The sequence below is a fragment of the Microchirus variegatus genome, assembly GCF_963457635.1.
Source record: "Microchirus variegatus genome assembly, chromosome: 3".
NCBI classification, from domain to species: Eukaryota; Metazoa; Chordata; class Actinopteri; order Pleuronectiformes; family Soleidae; genus Microchirus; species Microchirus variegatus.
The window spans coordinates 11,162,206-11,177,123 of NC_139804.1; the positions used below are offsets into that span (position 1 = coordinate 11,162,206).

The 14,918-nt window shown below is 42.8% G+C and overlaps 1 protein-coding gene across 3 annotated transcripts; it reads left to right on the plus strand.

The window, feature by feature from the left end:
• Positions 1-839: 839 nt before the first annotated feature.
• Positions 840-14,251, plus strand: specc1la (sperm antigen with calponin homology and coiled-coil domains 1-like a; the record flags this gene model as incomplete). 3 transcript variants are annotated; one of them, XM_083886512.1, is made up of 15 exons in its annotated part: positions 840-965; positions 1,083-1,221; positions 1,296-2,926; positions 3,268-3,475; positions 3,902-3,975; positions 6,307-6,482; positions 6,815-7,005; positions 7,071-7,225; positions 7,938-8,028; positions 8,640-8,747; positions 8,844-9,003; positions 9,148-9,250; positions 11,400-11,516; positions 12,070-12,129; positions 13,803-14,251. In XM_083886512.1, 15 exons carry the CDS (start codon positions 840-842, stop codon positions 13,890-13,892), a joined length of 3,429 nt encoding a protein of 1,142 aa, XP_083742638.1. In that variant the 3' UTR covers positions 13,893-14,251. The 3 variants fall into 3 exon arrangements, with proteins under 3 accessions (XP_083742638.1, XP_083742639.1, XP_083742640.1); XM_083886513.1 differs by having other exon boundaries at positions 6,815-6,978; positions 8,658-8,747; XM_083886514.1 differs by having other exon boundaries at positions 6,815-6,978; positions 7,092-7,225; positions 8,658-8,747.
• Between the last annotated feature and the right edge of the window lie 667 nt (positions 14,252-14,918).

Genomic DNA, 14,918 nt, shown 5'->3' on the forward strand with positions numbered 1-14,918 from the left:
TCTTGAACAAACATGTCTTTAAATTATTCCATAGCAGTGAAAGATGAAATGCAGTGTATCAGAGCAGTTGGCAGGGAACAGACTCACATTTTTGTAACGGTTTGAGCTTTCACTTTGATGAGTGAGGGAATTTACTTTTCCTTTTTTGGCCCTCCCTCATTGCTCTGCATCGCTCACAAAATAAAAAAAAGAAAGAAAAGAAAAAGAAACAACCCAGTTTGTTGCCCAGCTTTGTATTCCCTGAGGTGTAAGACCAAATTCTTCCTGCAGATAAATATATACTGATTTGCGCAACCACCTACACAGATTAAACTAAATCAGTGTTGTCATGCAAAGCTGTGAGGTCAAACTGGCTGAAATATCACAAGCACATGAGAGCCATCTAGTGGACACATTGATTGGCCTGTGGGAGGCCTCAGCTTCACTGTTTATCTTGCATTCCTGTGTCTGGGGTGGTCCTCCAGCTGCATTAACAGCTACCAAATGTATCTAAAGTGAAGACAATATGAGTTAAATTGCAAGTAGCAGACATCTGTCCAGGAATGTGAAAATATTCATTATTAACAATTACTATTCACAGTAGAGAGCAGGGGCAAAGACAGCATTATCCATGACTCAAGAACACATTTATTGGAAAAACTTAAAATAACAGTGAGATGTAGGTGTGTCTACAACTGTTTGACCTCTTTAGTGTGGTATCTGTGTTTAGGGACCAGCCTTTGTGGAAAGAATTCCTCTTCCATGGAAAACTGGAGCTGTCACTCTGCACATGAACGTTTCTCCTCTCTGTTTTTGTGCACAGATTGCGCTGTAAATGTATCGGCCTCAGAGAGCTCAGTATGAAGAAGTCGGTGCGACCATCGGTGAGTAAGGTGAGCGGAGAACGAGGGAAGTCTGAGGCAGCAGCCGCCGCTGGCACCGGAAAGCCTGCATCTAAGACCAGCGGCACAGCACCTCTATCTAAGGTAAGACTCGGCATGTCATGGACCACTCAGCAGCGGACACACACATATGCCACTGTTGTTTTCAATGCTCGATTTTCTTTCCTCATTAATGAATCTGTTGAATGTTTGTGCTTTCAGGTCAAAAGCAATGATGATCTCCTAGCCGCTATGGCTGGAGGGAATCCTGCATCGGGCAGTGTTGTCACCAAAAGCAAAAGGACTGCTTCCACTGGGACTACTGCTAACAACGTAGACAGCAGACCAAAGACAACATCAGGTAAATTTGACTCCTTAATTAACATTTTTTTTTTTGTCAGACAAATAAAGACTCCCCTTTCCCTCTCTTACCAGGTACTTCATCCAAACGTGCAACATCGTCAACTTCCAAAGAGCCAACTTCATCACGAGACCGTCTTCGGACTTCCAGGACATCAGCTGCTAAAAAGCAGTTGGTATCAGGGTCTGCAGCTGGGGATGTGGCGTCAGGGAAACGCTCACGCAGCCATATCTTGACGGAGTCTGAAGGTCGTATGAGCAAATCTAAATCAGATGGTCAGATTAGTGATAAGGTGGCTTTGGAGGCTAAAGTGAAAGACCTGTTAGGTTTGGCTAAAAGCAAGGACGTGGAGATCCTACACCTGCGCAGTGAGCTGAGGGATATGAGGGTCCAGCTTGGTTTGGGAGGGAAAGAAACCCCTGCACAGGAAGAGGCTGAGGAAGTGGAAAAGCCACAGGTCTCAGCCATCACAGCAGCTGATGTGGAGTCCACTCTGATTCTCTTACAAGAGCAGAACCAGGCCATCAGAGAGGAACTCAACCTGCTAAAGAGTGAGAACCGCATGCTGAAAGATAGACTTAACGCACTAGGGTTTTCTCTGGAGCAGAGACTGGACGCCTCTGACAAACTGTTCAACTATGCCTCTCTGAGCCCAGACCTGGCAACAGGCAGTGGGCAGAGCGATGGCGGAGGCACAGGTACACTGACCTCCTCTGTGGAAGGCTCCGCCCCCGGCTCGTTGGAGGATCTGCTCACAGGACACCAGCATGGAGGGTCAGCGGACAACCTTGACAGTGAATCCAGCGAGGTCTACCAAGCTGTCACCTCCAGTGATGATGCCCTGGACGCTCCCTCTGGAGCTTCTTCATCGTCTGAGTCAGAGTGTGCACCCAGCAGGGATCGCTCACGCAGAGGCAGCAGTGGCAATACCAGTGAGGTGTCTGTGGCCTGTCTGACTGAACGAATCCACCAGATGGAGGAGAACCAGCACAGCACTGCTGAGGAGCTCCAAGCTACTCTACAGGAGTTGGCCGACCTACAGCAAATCACCCAAGAGCTGAACGGGGAGAACGAGCGGCTCGGAGAGGAGAAGGTCATCCTCATGGACTCTCTGTGCCAGCAGAGTGACAAACTGGAGCTTTACGGTCGCCAGATTGAGTACCTTCGCTCCCTGATGGATGAGCATCACATATCTTATGTTCTCGAGGAGGACATCAAGAGTGGCTGCTATATGGAGCTGGAGCAGCGCTACGCAGACCTAGCAGATAATGCCCGCTTTGAGCGTGAACAGCTACTGGGGGTGCAGCAACACCTGTCCAACACATTAAAGATGGCTGAACAGGACAACGCTGAGGCCCAGGAGATGATTGGAGTGCTGAAGGAGAGGAACCACCAGATTGAGCGCACGCTGGATTCAGAGAGACAGGATCGGTCTGCCATGGCAGCCGCACTTAACGAGTACAAGGAGGCAGTGAGCAATGACCAGGCGGAGCTGAGCCGCTGCCGAGCCCAGCTGGACCATGAGAGGCAGAGGGTGGCGGAGCTATACTCTCTTCATACTGCGGGGGACAAAAATGACATCTGCCAGCTGCTGGAAGGTGTTCGGCTGGGGAAAGAGGAGGCTGAGGCCAAGGCTGCAAAAATGCAGGAGGAGCTGGAGGAAGCCCATGGTGAACTGAACAGCCTGCAGGAGACTTTCACTAAGGTTAGATGTAACCAAAGGCCTGCAAAAGAACTTGTATATGTACATACATTCTATTTCCCAAATGGGGTTTGGTTTAAAGATGGCAAAGAAGGTATTTTACCTAATGTAAAACTTAATTGTGGGTGCAGTAACTCAACATTTGTGTACCAGATCAATATAGCACTCTTTACCTCTCTGGCACTACACTAGACAATTGCACAGATGTATAATTTAGTCATATACTGTGCACAATTGATCTGTTAACACTACAAAATGACATTCCCAAAGCTTGGCTGCACATTAGTCAAATAATTACCTCATGGCATGTCAATAATTAAATATTCTTTATCCTGTGTCTGCAGCTGGACAGGGAGTACAGGGATTTCCAGGAGCAGGTGCAGCAGCAGATGGCGGAGCAGGAGCGTGCTCTGGAGAAGCAACGTTTGGAGCTGCAGGAGAAAGAGACGGAGATCGCCGACATGAAGGAAACCATATTTGAGCTGGAGGATGAGGTGGAGCAGCATCGAGCTCTTAAACTCCACGACAACCTAATCATCACAGATCTGGAGAGTAAGTGTTTTGGTTGGTAACAGGTTAGCTACGTGTGTAGCTAACCTGTTACATCTGAGTGGGTAAGGACAAAAAATGATTTATATTAAATCACTCCCTGACAAGTGATTCATTTATGATTTTTCATCTTAATTGCGATACATTTCTGCTCCACAGAAACCAGAATAAGTGAATATCTAAGCCCTCAGATTAGTCATGTTTACTCTGACATTTGACTCATTTTGTTCCTGATGTGTGAAACTAGAACGAACATCCTCCGCTCATAATAAGTGCATTTGTATCTCAAGGTTTAATCTCCTCCTTAATCTCTGCAATGAAATTTGTGTCAGACTTCCTCCAATGTCCTCTGAGATGTCTGTGGTATTGAGTAGGTCTGTTCTGAGGCCTGTTTGTGTTACCAACAACCTTTTTTTCTTTTTATCTCAGACTCTATGAAGAAGCTACAGGACCATAAGCACGACATGGAGAGGGAGATCAAGATTCTTCACCGCAGACTGAGGGTAATGGTGCTGCACTTATTCACTTCAATTTAGTTCAATTCAATTCAATTCAGTTTTCTCTGTATAGCACCAAATCAAAACATGCATCATCTCAAGATACTGTACATACTAAGGCAGAAACCTTTACAATATTATAGAAAGAACAGAAATCTAACAATTCACACAATGAGCAAGCACTAGGCATGGTGTAGGTGGAGAGAAAATGCTCCCTTTTAACAGAGAGAAATCTCTGACACAACCAGACTCAAAAATGTGCAGCCATATGCCTCGACCGGTTGGGGTGAAAGGAAAAATGGGGGACAGAGGAGGAGTCGGGGAGAGAAAGTGAAACGGGGACAGAAGAAAGAGACCAGGAGCAGAAATATAACGGTTGTATCAAGTTATGGGTTTAGACAGGACAGACTTATGTGCAGTGTTTGTCATATCCTACTTGAAGAACATTTGTTTGGTTTTAATACACTAAGGTGAAATGCAGTAGTGTTACTAAAATAATAAATCTCAAATTTGTCTGAACATTGGTAAAAGCAGTCATTTTTGTAGTATTTGCAAATACCCCTCTGATTCACAGGAGGCCATTATCACTCAGAATTTATGCTTTATTAATTAGCGTTATGGCATGTTGTTAAGTTTGCATGTTCTCCCCATGCGTGTGGGGGTTTTCTCTGGGTTCTCTGACTTCCTCCCACAGTCCAAAAACATGCAATATGTGGATTAGGTAAATTGGACACTCAAAATTAACCATATGTGTGAATGGTGGTTTGTCTCCATGTGGACCTGTGATGGACTGTTGAACTATCCAGGGTGTACCCCGCCTATCGCACACTTAGAGCAGTGACGTGCGGTGAGCTCTAGGGCAGTCACAGACCAAGACGTACACACACTAAATTAGTATTTCATACGTTGCAGACAGTGCACCATGTAATCTGAGAATATCAAGATTGTAGTACTGTACTATAACAGAAACTAAAACTGTGTGCATGCGTGCGCGTTGCATGTTAAAGAGACGGAGGGAGATAGAGAGAGTGCATTAAGAATTGCTTATTTCTTTTGAAGATGAAGTCCACGCGCGGTTCCTTCTTCACAAAGTTGTTGATGACAGAGTTCTAAAAGTCTCCTGACTTGGCCTTCAGTTTACAGAGTCTATAGAGTTTACAGTTGCTCTGTCCTTTTTCTTATACCACTCCTTTTGAAAAGTAGCTCAGGCGTGGGTCTCCTCTCTAATAAAAGCTGCTGTTTTTCATCAAATGCCAGCCTTAAGAAATGTTTAAGCTTCTCTTGTAGAGCCATCATTACACCGCCCGCTAAATTGCTGGACGCAAAACAGCGAGAGGACGGTGTGTTGACAATTCACGAAAGCAATGTGAACGTAAATGCAGCACAAACAAAGTACAGTAACGTCAATAGGCAGCGTAGCGATCTGCTTTTTGACGTACATTTTAACTATACGAGAAACTAAGTGCGCATGCGCAAACAGTCACATACAGGCTGATGAGACAGAAAGGCAGAGGAGGTCTGTGCCTGCGAACGGCTTGTGCAGCTGCTGCCTGACCAGAAAACATCGCTGTTGGGTCGCTTTTATTAGACTATGAAAATCACCAAATGCAGACACATTCAAACCTGTAGTAAAGTTATCCGAAAATAAAAAATACAGAATTTAAAAAAATAATCAAACCTTACATGAACTCAACCTCAAATTTTCACTGACTGCCTACCCTGACCGCACGTCACTGATTTAGAGCACACCTGCAGTTTGAGTTCGTGGAGACTGAATTCACAGACTGCTCCCTGTAGCACAACACTTGGTGGTGCACTCCTGTTTTGGTTAGAAGATGGTAACCATGGACTTTGACTTGTTACTCATAGCTCGAGATTACGCTGATACCCACAAACCTGCAAACCATCGCTCAAAGAATACAAGCACATACAAAAGAAGGCAAACTCCTAGTAGACTGACGTGGACCCTCATTTTAGTATGAGCAGAAGCACGGGCATGTATGCGCATGTAGAAATATGAAGCGACCCCTTGAACATATGGACAAAGAATGCAGAAAGTATGACCTGGCACCAAGCGTGTGTTAAAGCTAGCAATCAAGCAACTCTTTTACATGAAAGCTTGTGGTGACATACTCACAGAGAGAATTAACAATTGCCTTTTCTCATTCGACCCTCTAAAAGACCCTTTTCGAATATTTTATCTCATTGTGTCATTTAGTCTGCAAACGTTTTAGTTTACCATCAACGTCAGCCATAACTTTCCCATAGTAATTTATCATTTAACCTCAACAATCCCCACCTCATTGTGAACACTGTTTTGTGTGTGTGTGTCTACAGGAGGAGTCAATGGAGTGGCGTCAGTTCCAGGCTGATCTGCAGACGGCTGTTGTCATTGCTAATGACATCAAGTCGGAAGCACAGGAGGAGATTGGAGATTTGCGGCGCCGGTTGCAGGAAGCGCAGGAGAAGAACGAGAAACTGAGCAAGGAGCTGGATGAGGTCAAGAGCCGCAAGTAAGAGCCCACGACGGATGTTTGGAACTGCTCCAGCGGTCGCACTGACATCGTCTATCTTGTGTTTCTAAACAAAAGGAGGGGATTGATAGTGCTTATTTGATTATGATGCTTGATGCTCCGTATAATCCAGGTTTCCATTCATTTGTCTTCAATAAATATCACAGTTGAACAATTGCCATGTGGGAAAAAAATGAATCAATAGGTACATTCTGAATCAATAGGTCATAAAATTTGTCGCTTTGACGTGATGTTGGCATCTGACTTGGAGCTGTTCTCTGTTTCCTGGAATTTGAGTGTACACATTAAGGTGAATATGATCCGTTTCCCAGGCAGGATGAGGAGAGAGGCAGAGTGTATAACTACATGAATGCAGTGGAGAGAGACCTAGCTGCTCTCAGACAGGGGATGGGTCTCAGCCGGCGTTCTTCCACCTCCTCAGAGCCTTCTCCCACTGTCAAAACACTCATCAAGAGCTTTGACAGCGCATCACAAGGTACAGCACTTTTACCTCACTTTTGTTGTTTTTTATATTTTTATAAATGTATAAATGTCTACTGTTTCCCAGACTAAACTTAACATGCCTAGTATTTCATTTGGGCTTCACAGATTATGTTAACGCAAGTCCATCGACCAATGGTGCCACTGTGGCCCCAACAGCCTCAGCTGCCCCACTCCCACGCACCCCCCTCAGCCCCAGTCCCATGAAGACGCCTCCAGCAGCGGCAGTTTCACCCATACAGGTACAGGAGGAATTCTTTTGTGCCACTTTTGTGCTTTTGACTCATTAATAAGTCATTAAAAATGTGGTGGAAAGTTGTATTGGCTTCACTTCAAGACAAATTATGAGTTTATCAAGAACAAACAAGATTTTAAAAGATACAAGAAGAAGTACTACATGTGAGATAAAGTTTGGACCAATGAGGAACTGCGAGGTTGTTGCACATCAGTACCACCTCACAAAACGATTTTCCCCTCTATGGGGAGCACACTGACTGTGTGTTCTGTCAAAATGTGAACATGTAACCTTCACTGCATCAATCATTTTTTTGATATGATTGTAAAGAAATACATTTCAACTGAGAAAAATCCATTCTGATGAGATTTTTCAAATTCAAATCTTTAATCTCTGGGAAATTTGGAAAAGCAGCAGTGGAAAATGTCCTCATGTGTTGGAAATAACTTTGGATTCCTGGGTCAGTCAGAGGACACAGGACTTGGTCAGCTTTCAAATAACTACAAATCAAAATGTGCATGATTTTTATTCCGCACCTAATGCCTACTTTCTTGCTTCTTGCTCTGTGACTATTATCTGATATTGTCCAATTTCTTTGAAGAAAAACATGTGTAATTGCTTAGAAATGTTGTATAGCAAATTGTATACTGTCATTTTTTATTAACTTGGGCCTCTTGGAATTTTGTTATACAGAAATCTGTTATTTGTTGCTGTTTCAGAGACACTCCATAAGTGGGTCTATGTCTGCAACCAAGCCACTCTCCTCACTGAGTGATAAGAGACCCAGCTACACAGACATCACCATGCCAGGTGAGGCAGCTGTGAATTTATATCACTGTTATCCTGAATTCATGATGACATGTTCTTCCTTTGGGGGGCTGTTGCTCTCAGACATAAAGAAATACAATAAGAGAATAATAGAATAATGTTCTTGATCATGGGCAACACAAAGGTTTTGTCCTCCACTGTACGTCTGTCACAGCTATACTACAAACACTATACTAACATTTAACATGAATGCAGTGTCCCCTCTCTCATGAGAAATAAAGTAACAGTTGTTTACCCTGAGGCCTGGGGTTGGGAGCAAGCAGGTTTACTGTATGCTGACGTCATTAATTTGTTCACCAAAACATTGGAGAGGATGATAAGCAGGAAATAATGAGCACCACATACTGTACAACTTCCCGCAGTTCATTCTCACCAGTAATGAGTTCAAGTGTTTCATGCGAACGTGCAGACTCGGCTGTAGCCTCCCATGTTGCGTTTATTTTTCTCTGATTTATAGTTTTCTTGCCGAGCGAGTTGGCCTCGTGCGTTGGTATTCCCTTAACTCAGAGGAAATGGAATGTGCCTCTTTAATGACCCCATTGAATTTCAGAGGAAGTCCCGTATAGAAACTCTGTGACTTTATTGATGTAAATACTGTGATGTGTCCACAGCTGAGCACCTCCTCAGGGGAACCTCGGCCAGCCGACCACAATCGGCCCTCCAGAGAGTCTCCAACATGGACACCACCAAAGCAATCTCAGGTTTGAGATGCATGATAAGTTGCAAGCAATAACTCTGTCTTCATTTTAGCTAAAAAAGAAAAATCAGCTGCTAATGGTCTGCCGTGACTCTAGCAGTGTCCCGAAGGAGCAGTGAGGAAATAAAGAGGGACATGTCCACTCCAGACGGGGCCTCCTCATCCTCCCTAATGGCTTTGAGCGCAGCTTCCTCTCCGCTCTCGCTGTCCTCCTCCTCTCCCACTGCCTCCATCACACCGACAGCACGCAGCCGTTTAAGGTACATCCTTCCAAGGCACTGCCTCACCTATACTCTATGTGGTGGTAGTAATAGATGTGGATGTTCAAAGCACACATGTTTAGTATATAATGATTTAGCCTTTCTGACAATGTAAATCTCTCTCTAAAAATGTGTCCACTGCAGAGAGGAGAGAAAGGACCCATTGTCGGCACTGGCCAGAGAGTATGGAGGCTCCAAAAGAAACGCTCTGCTAAAGTGGTGCCAGAAGAAGACTGAGGGCTACCAGGTAGATTCACAGTCTTTCACTGGTTTGCACCACATCAGGACAGTAACTGACGTAATGCAGTCGGTTTCTTTACACCGAGTACCACCTCAGAAAATATCGAAGTCTCAAAGTAACACCATTCAAACCAACGGTAAAATACTGTGGTGTAAATCAGCCACTGACCTTTCACTGGAGGCAGATTTACAGTATTCCGCATTGTACAGCAACAGAGAAACAAGAAGGAGGAGCACTGCACACGCTGCTGTAACATGAAATAAGATTTTAACCGTTTGAAAAAAAAGAAATGCATGAATTATTGTGGTGGTGACTACAAATAGAAGTGTAAAAAACTGTTTAAAAAAGGTGTAGTGGCTCAGTGGACCTCAGCTGTGGAGGCTGTGAAAGCACAGGTGGTCCCTCGTCGTCCTGTTTTTCACACACCCTACAGATGCTGGTGTGAGGGAAATGTAGTGAGAGAAAAAGATTAGTTGAAGCAATTCTTTTTTCATATGCTGCTGAATGCTCAGATCAGAATCCTCCTGCATCACTCTGCTCACACACACATGGTGTATTTCTGATATTCCTCCAAGTACCATCAGGGAGCTCCCATGAATAACACTTTGACAACCATGAACATGTTGACTGAACACATTGAATTCATGGATGTCATTAAGACAGCGTATTCACATTCTGAATCAAAACAATGGGGTTAACCACAACCACAGGTTTATGGTGAATAAGTGAATATGGTTTGTTCTTTTGTGACAGGATTGGGCCAGATAAAATTATTTAATCTTAAAACAAAGATAGTTAAGAGCCACATAAGCATTTGTACTTGATGTTTGTGTCTGTGAGGGGCTTCATTAGAATAATAAATTATGCAAAATGAGGAGTCTTTCTAGTCTTTCTATTATAGTTATTGGAGCTGATTGTATTTGTCTTTCTGCAGTTTATAGAAGTGAATTATCCACTGAATTGTACAGTGAGGAAAAAAAAGATATAAATGATGTTGCCTTTTTTAATTATCAGCATTGGACAATTATAATTGAATTAATCAACCACTTGTTACTTTTTTTCATCTAAGTTCAGGAACCTGACGATATTTTAATAATGCCCTGTTTATTTTTAAAATACATAGGTGCACAGCAGTGCAGATACAGTTTGTTTTTAAGCATGTTGAGCAATTTTGTGTCTCTTTTGTTATTATTAAATAATTATGTTTTAATTATATGTTAGTCCTCCATCGGCCGATTGGAGTTCTAACGCTTGCGATTAGCAAGAGGATAAAACCCATATCGGTTGACCTGTACTGTGAAGCAGCTTCCTGAGCAGTGACTATGACATATTTGAGTGTGTCACAACAAAATAAATGTATGTCTGAATTTCCAGTTCATTTGATGATGGTACTTGTTACTGGTGGTGGCAGCAAGTCCAGTCTTAGTAGATATCAGTCACTGAGCAGTAATTATTTTCAGAAAATGCCACAGAAGTGCGACTGATGTTTCTGTTTACAGTGCAACCAAACAAACTTGTGTTGTTTGAGGCCATATTTTCCATCATGTCACGATCAACTGTGTCCTGATTTTGTAACACACGCTCTAAGCACGAGAAGTTTTCCATATAAAGACGCTTAAGATGAGCCTCATTGTCTTGGCAACCTTTTCCCCAGACTGCATGTGCAGAGACAATAAAGGTCTAAGCATTGACTTAGAATTACTTAAATCACAATCAGCGAGTTCGTCACTTGAGTCACTTGCCATAGTGAAGTGATGTTTACCCCTTTTAACTGATGTAAGGTTATGGTTGCCATGGTAGATTAGGTCCTCTCCAGGAAGTGTGCAGCATTTAACACATCCTGTGGTGTGTCGCAGACAAAAACATGCAATGTGTACCATCTAGATTATAGTTGTGACAGTAAGGGGACTTGGGCATCTCGTCACATATACGCTTAGTGGATGTTTGCAGCGGCTGTAAATGTTTGATTTTAAAGGTCAGCTGAGATCTGATAGTGAAAAGATGAGATTAAATCATATAAAAATATTTTCCATGCCACATGAGATTATTCTTTGTAGAAGTACTGTTGGAGGCCTGTATCGCACTGGCAGTGACATTCTGTCCTAATCTGTAAACGTTCCAGTGAAAACAAAGTGGTAAATGCTGTGTTTTTCAGAACATTGATATCACCAACTTCAGCAGCAGCTGGAACGACGGCCTGGCCTTTTGTGCTGTGCTGCACACGTACCTGCCTGCACACATCCCCTACCAGGAGCTCACCAGCCAGGACAAGGTGAGTGGAATTTAGAGGAAAAACCTAAACACTGTTTCACTGTCAGCCTTTTATCTTAGACCCTGTTCAGACCTGGTATTATCATTCCTGAGGGATTCCATCATGTCCAGATTGCAATATTATGCATTATGTTCAGGTCTGGATGCTCCCAATCTACTCAAAGGTGGTTTTAGGACACATGTCTCCCACACTGAGCTGTCCTCAGGATGCATTAGAGACTGCCTTCTCAGCTGACCAGCCAGTGTCAGCATCCATACCTTTAATTATTTGTAGCCACCGATCACCATATAATTTAAATTAGTTAAAATCTTATTTTATGTTACTGTAGCATGAGTAGAGCGTTGATTCACTCACATTCTCTCTTGGTCACTCGTTGACATTGTTAAACTTGTTAAGAACGTAATTTTGCTCTTAAGAACTGACATGGCATCAGTGTATATTTATATGCAGCACAGGTGAATGGTTGAATGGTGAATGGATGTCATTACCACCACTGAATGGGGTTGTAATATTTTTTTGAAGACATTGTTTGACCTTCTTTTCTTTTCCTCAGAGGAGAAATTTCACCTTAGCTTTCCAGGCTGCAGAGAGTGTGGGCATCAAATGCACTTTGGTAAGCGTTATGTCAACTTTTTGTGATTAATATAAGAAAGAAGTAAGGTCAAAGGACAGTCAAACACTCACTGGCCACTTTATTACGTGTGCTCTGCCTATAATGATTTTTAAAAATGTCTATTGTTTTAAGTATGTGTCGGCTTTTCCACCTCATTTTCCAAAACAAAGGCTTGTCACTTTGAAAAGATAATTTAATTTCCTTAATCAACTCAAACATAATAATTCTGTTTTCTAAGTTAACTTCATATAGTAAAGACACAAACAAATTCCAAACATGACGTAAAAGAAATTTCTCCCGCACCTGTCCCAAAAAGGCAAAACTTAGGCAGAACCTGGCCTCACAATAAAAGTATATCAATATTAATCACATTATGAACAATCAACTTAATGTGGACTTCAGAATATTCAACACAGTTACACTGAATTAATTTTAAATAAGTGAATGAAGTTGTTATAACTGTGTGTATGTGGTTAACATATAAGCCCCTGTAGTATGTTTATACTGTAAGCTCACTCATGCTTTCTCTTCATGTTCATTCACTTTCTAAAATGTAGTAAAAACTGCAATGTAGAAAATCTGCTTCCTGTTAATGACACGTGTAACCCCCAGTTTTCTGAGTGGTCACGTGCTATGCATTTTGCAGTGTCTGTATTGACCTACATTACTTAAGAAACCACAAAGAAATGAAAGTCTACTTAGACCAATGTCACTGATTCAACACTCCATATAATCCAGCTTCCGAACACAGATTTAGGATGAAGGATTTATCTGAAACAAATTGTGTGATCATCAGGGTTCCCACGGGTCCTTGAAATCCTCGACAGTTTGAATAAAAAAAAAAAATCCAGGTTTTTGAAAATATTAATAGACATTTGTCATTTACCGCTTTTCCACTAAATGGTCCCAGAACGACTCGGCACAGCACAGCATGGTTACTCACTGAGCTGATGTGGTGTCATCAGACTGCCATGTACTGATTGGTCTGAGTGCCGTTACAGGAAGAGGCACAAGAATCAAATCGAACAATGCCTGAAAACGTGCGTTAATCTCCAACATTTAGCAAGGACATTCATAAAATCTCAATATTTAATATTTAATATATATATATATATATCCTATAACAGAGGAGTTTGGTTTATTTAGCGACAGCACTGCCAAAAGCCGGCAATCACGAGCAGTGAGCCACATCACAACCCCTGCCCCTGTATTCAGTGACTGTATCAGACTGTACTGAACGATTCTGTGAACAAATCTATTTCATTCACTGATTCTAATGATTTGGTTACACCGAATACAACTCCTTTACAAGTCACTAGTTGCTAGTTTGTGTGTGTGTCGTGTATAAAACAAAGCAGTTTCATGCAGCCGCGCAGTGATGACTCTGTCCACGTTGAGGAGGTACTATTGCAATGGAAAACCAACCAAACCGTGTAGGAGTGAGGCGAGGCAAGGCAGTACTATGTAGTGGAGAAGCGCCATTAGAAAAAGCTTTGTGCAAGAAAGAAGTTCAGTTTTCATATTCTGGCAAATGTCTCCTGCCACCTACTGTTTCACTAACCCTGCATTGCTTGATGTACATAGAATACACATTCGGCCCTTCATTTTGAGGGGTTTGGATCACGTTAAGTTGAGCAGTAATACAGTAGCTGATATTGTTTTCCTCACTCCAGGACTTAAATGAGATGGTGCACACTGAGAGGCCTGACTGGCAGAGCGTCATGACGTACGTCACAGCCATCTACAAGTACTTTGAGACCTGACGTCACCGGTTCACCCGCCCAGTGCCGCGCCCTCCCTCCTGAGCTCTCGGCAAACCTTTTCAATGCTACAACCAGTCATCTGACCTCTCCCCACACCACAGTGACAGCCAGTCGCACTGCATGCTGGTCCTTAGTATTTAGCAGCCTATAAATGCAGACCTGAACCTCACTGGATGCAACAGCTACACTAACCTCACGCTGCAGCAGAGGAGGAGCTTTGTTTGGCATCATGGTCCAAGGGCTTGTGTTCATGTCTATTGTTACACTAGAAAGTCATCAGAACTGACTCCAAGTGACAACACGGTGAACCGACTGTGAAGTGAGGGAGCAACTTGGAGAGAAAACCAAGTGTCAGTGCCTTCTACCTGGCTCTACCATTGAGTTTGCTTCACACGTTAACCTGTTTCTCATCTGTTAAAGGGGAATTCCAGCTAACCTAGCTTAGAGAGTGCTACTAAGAGAAGATTACTTATCAATTGTGTTTTTCTTTTCTTTTTTGTATTATTATGAATATTATGTTTAAAAACATCATCTTTTACAGAAAAAAGTTAGCAATGCTGGGATCCCCGCACAATCCTGAACATCCCCTTTTGAAGGAATTCAGACCGACACGTTATTTTGTTGTTGTTTTTTTGTTTTTGCACCAAATCATCCATATGTTAGAGTGCGATACTGATGCCTCTCTTTCAGTGATAAAGTGCCTGCGTGAATTTTGGTGCAGGAGAGCAAGAGATAAGCACAGTCTGTGGGACAAACCTCCGTATAGTGGCTCCGCATAGATGGTGTCTTTTTTCACTACAGTCTGTGAAGCTGACGAACAGAGGAGTCTTTGCCAAAATGTGTTTAAAGAGCCTTTCCCGTTTTTGATTTCTGGCTTTTTTTGGACAACAAGACTGAGCAAGGCTGCAGAGCCAGCATCTGAACACGACTGAGCACAGACGTAAGCTCCACATTTTGTTAAGCAGCCACAATGTACCCTTAATGTGTTTGTATTTTTGAAGGTGGACTTATAGTATTTTGGAGTTT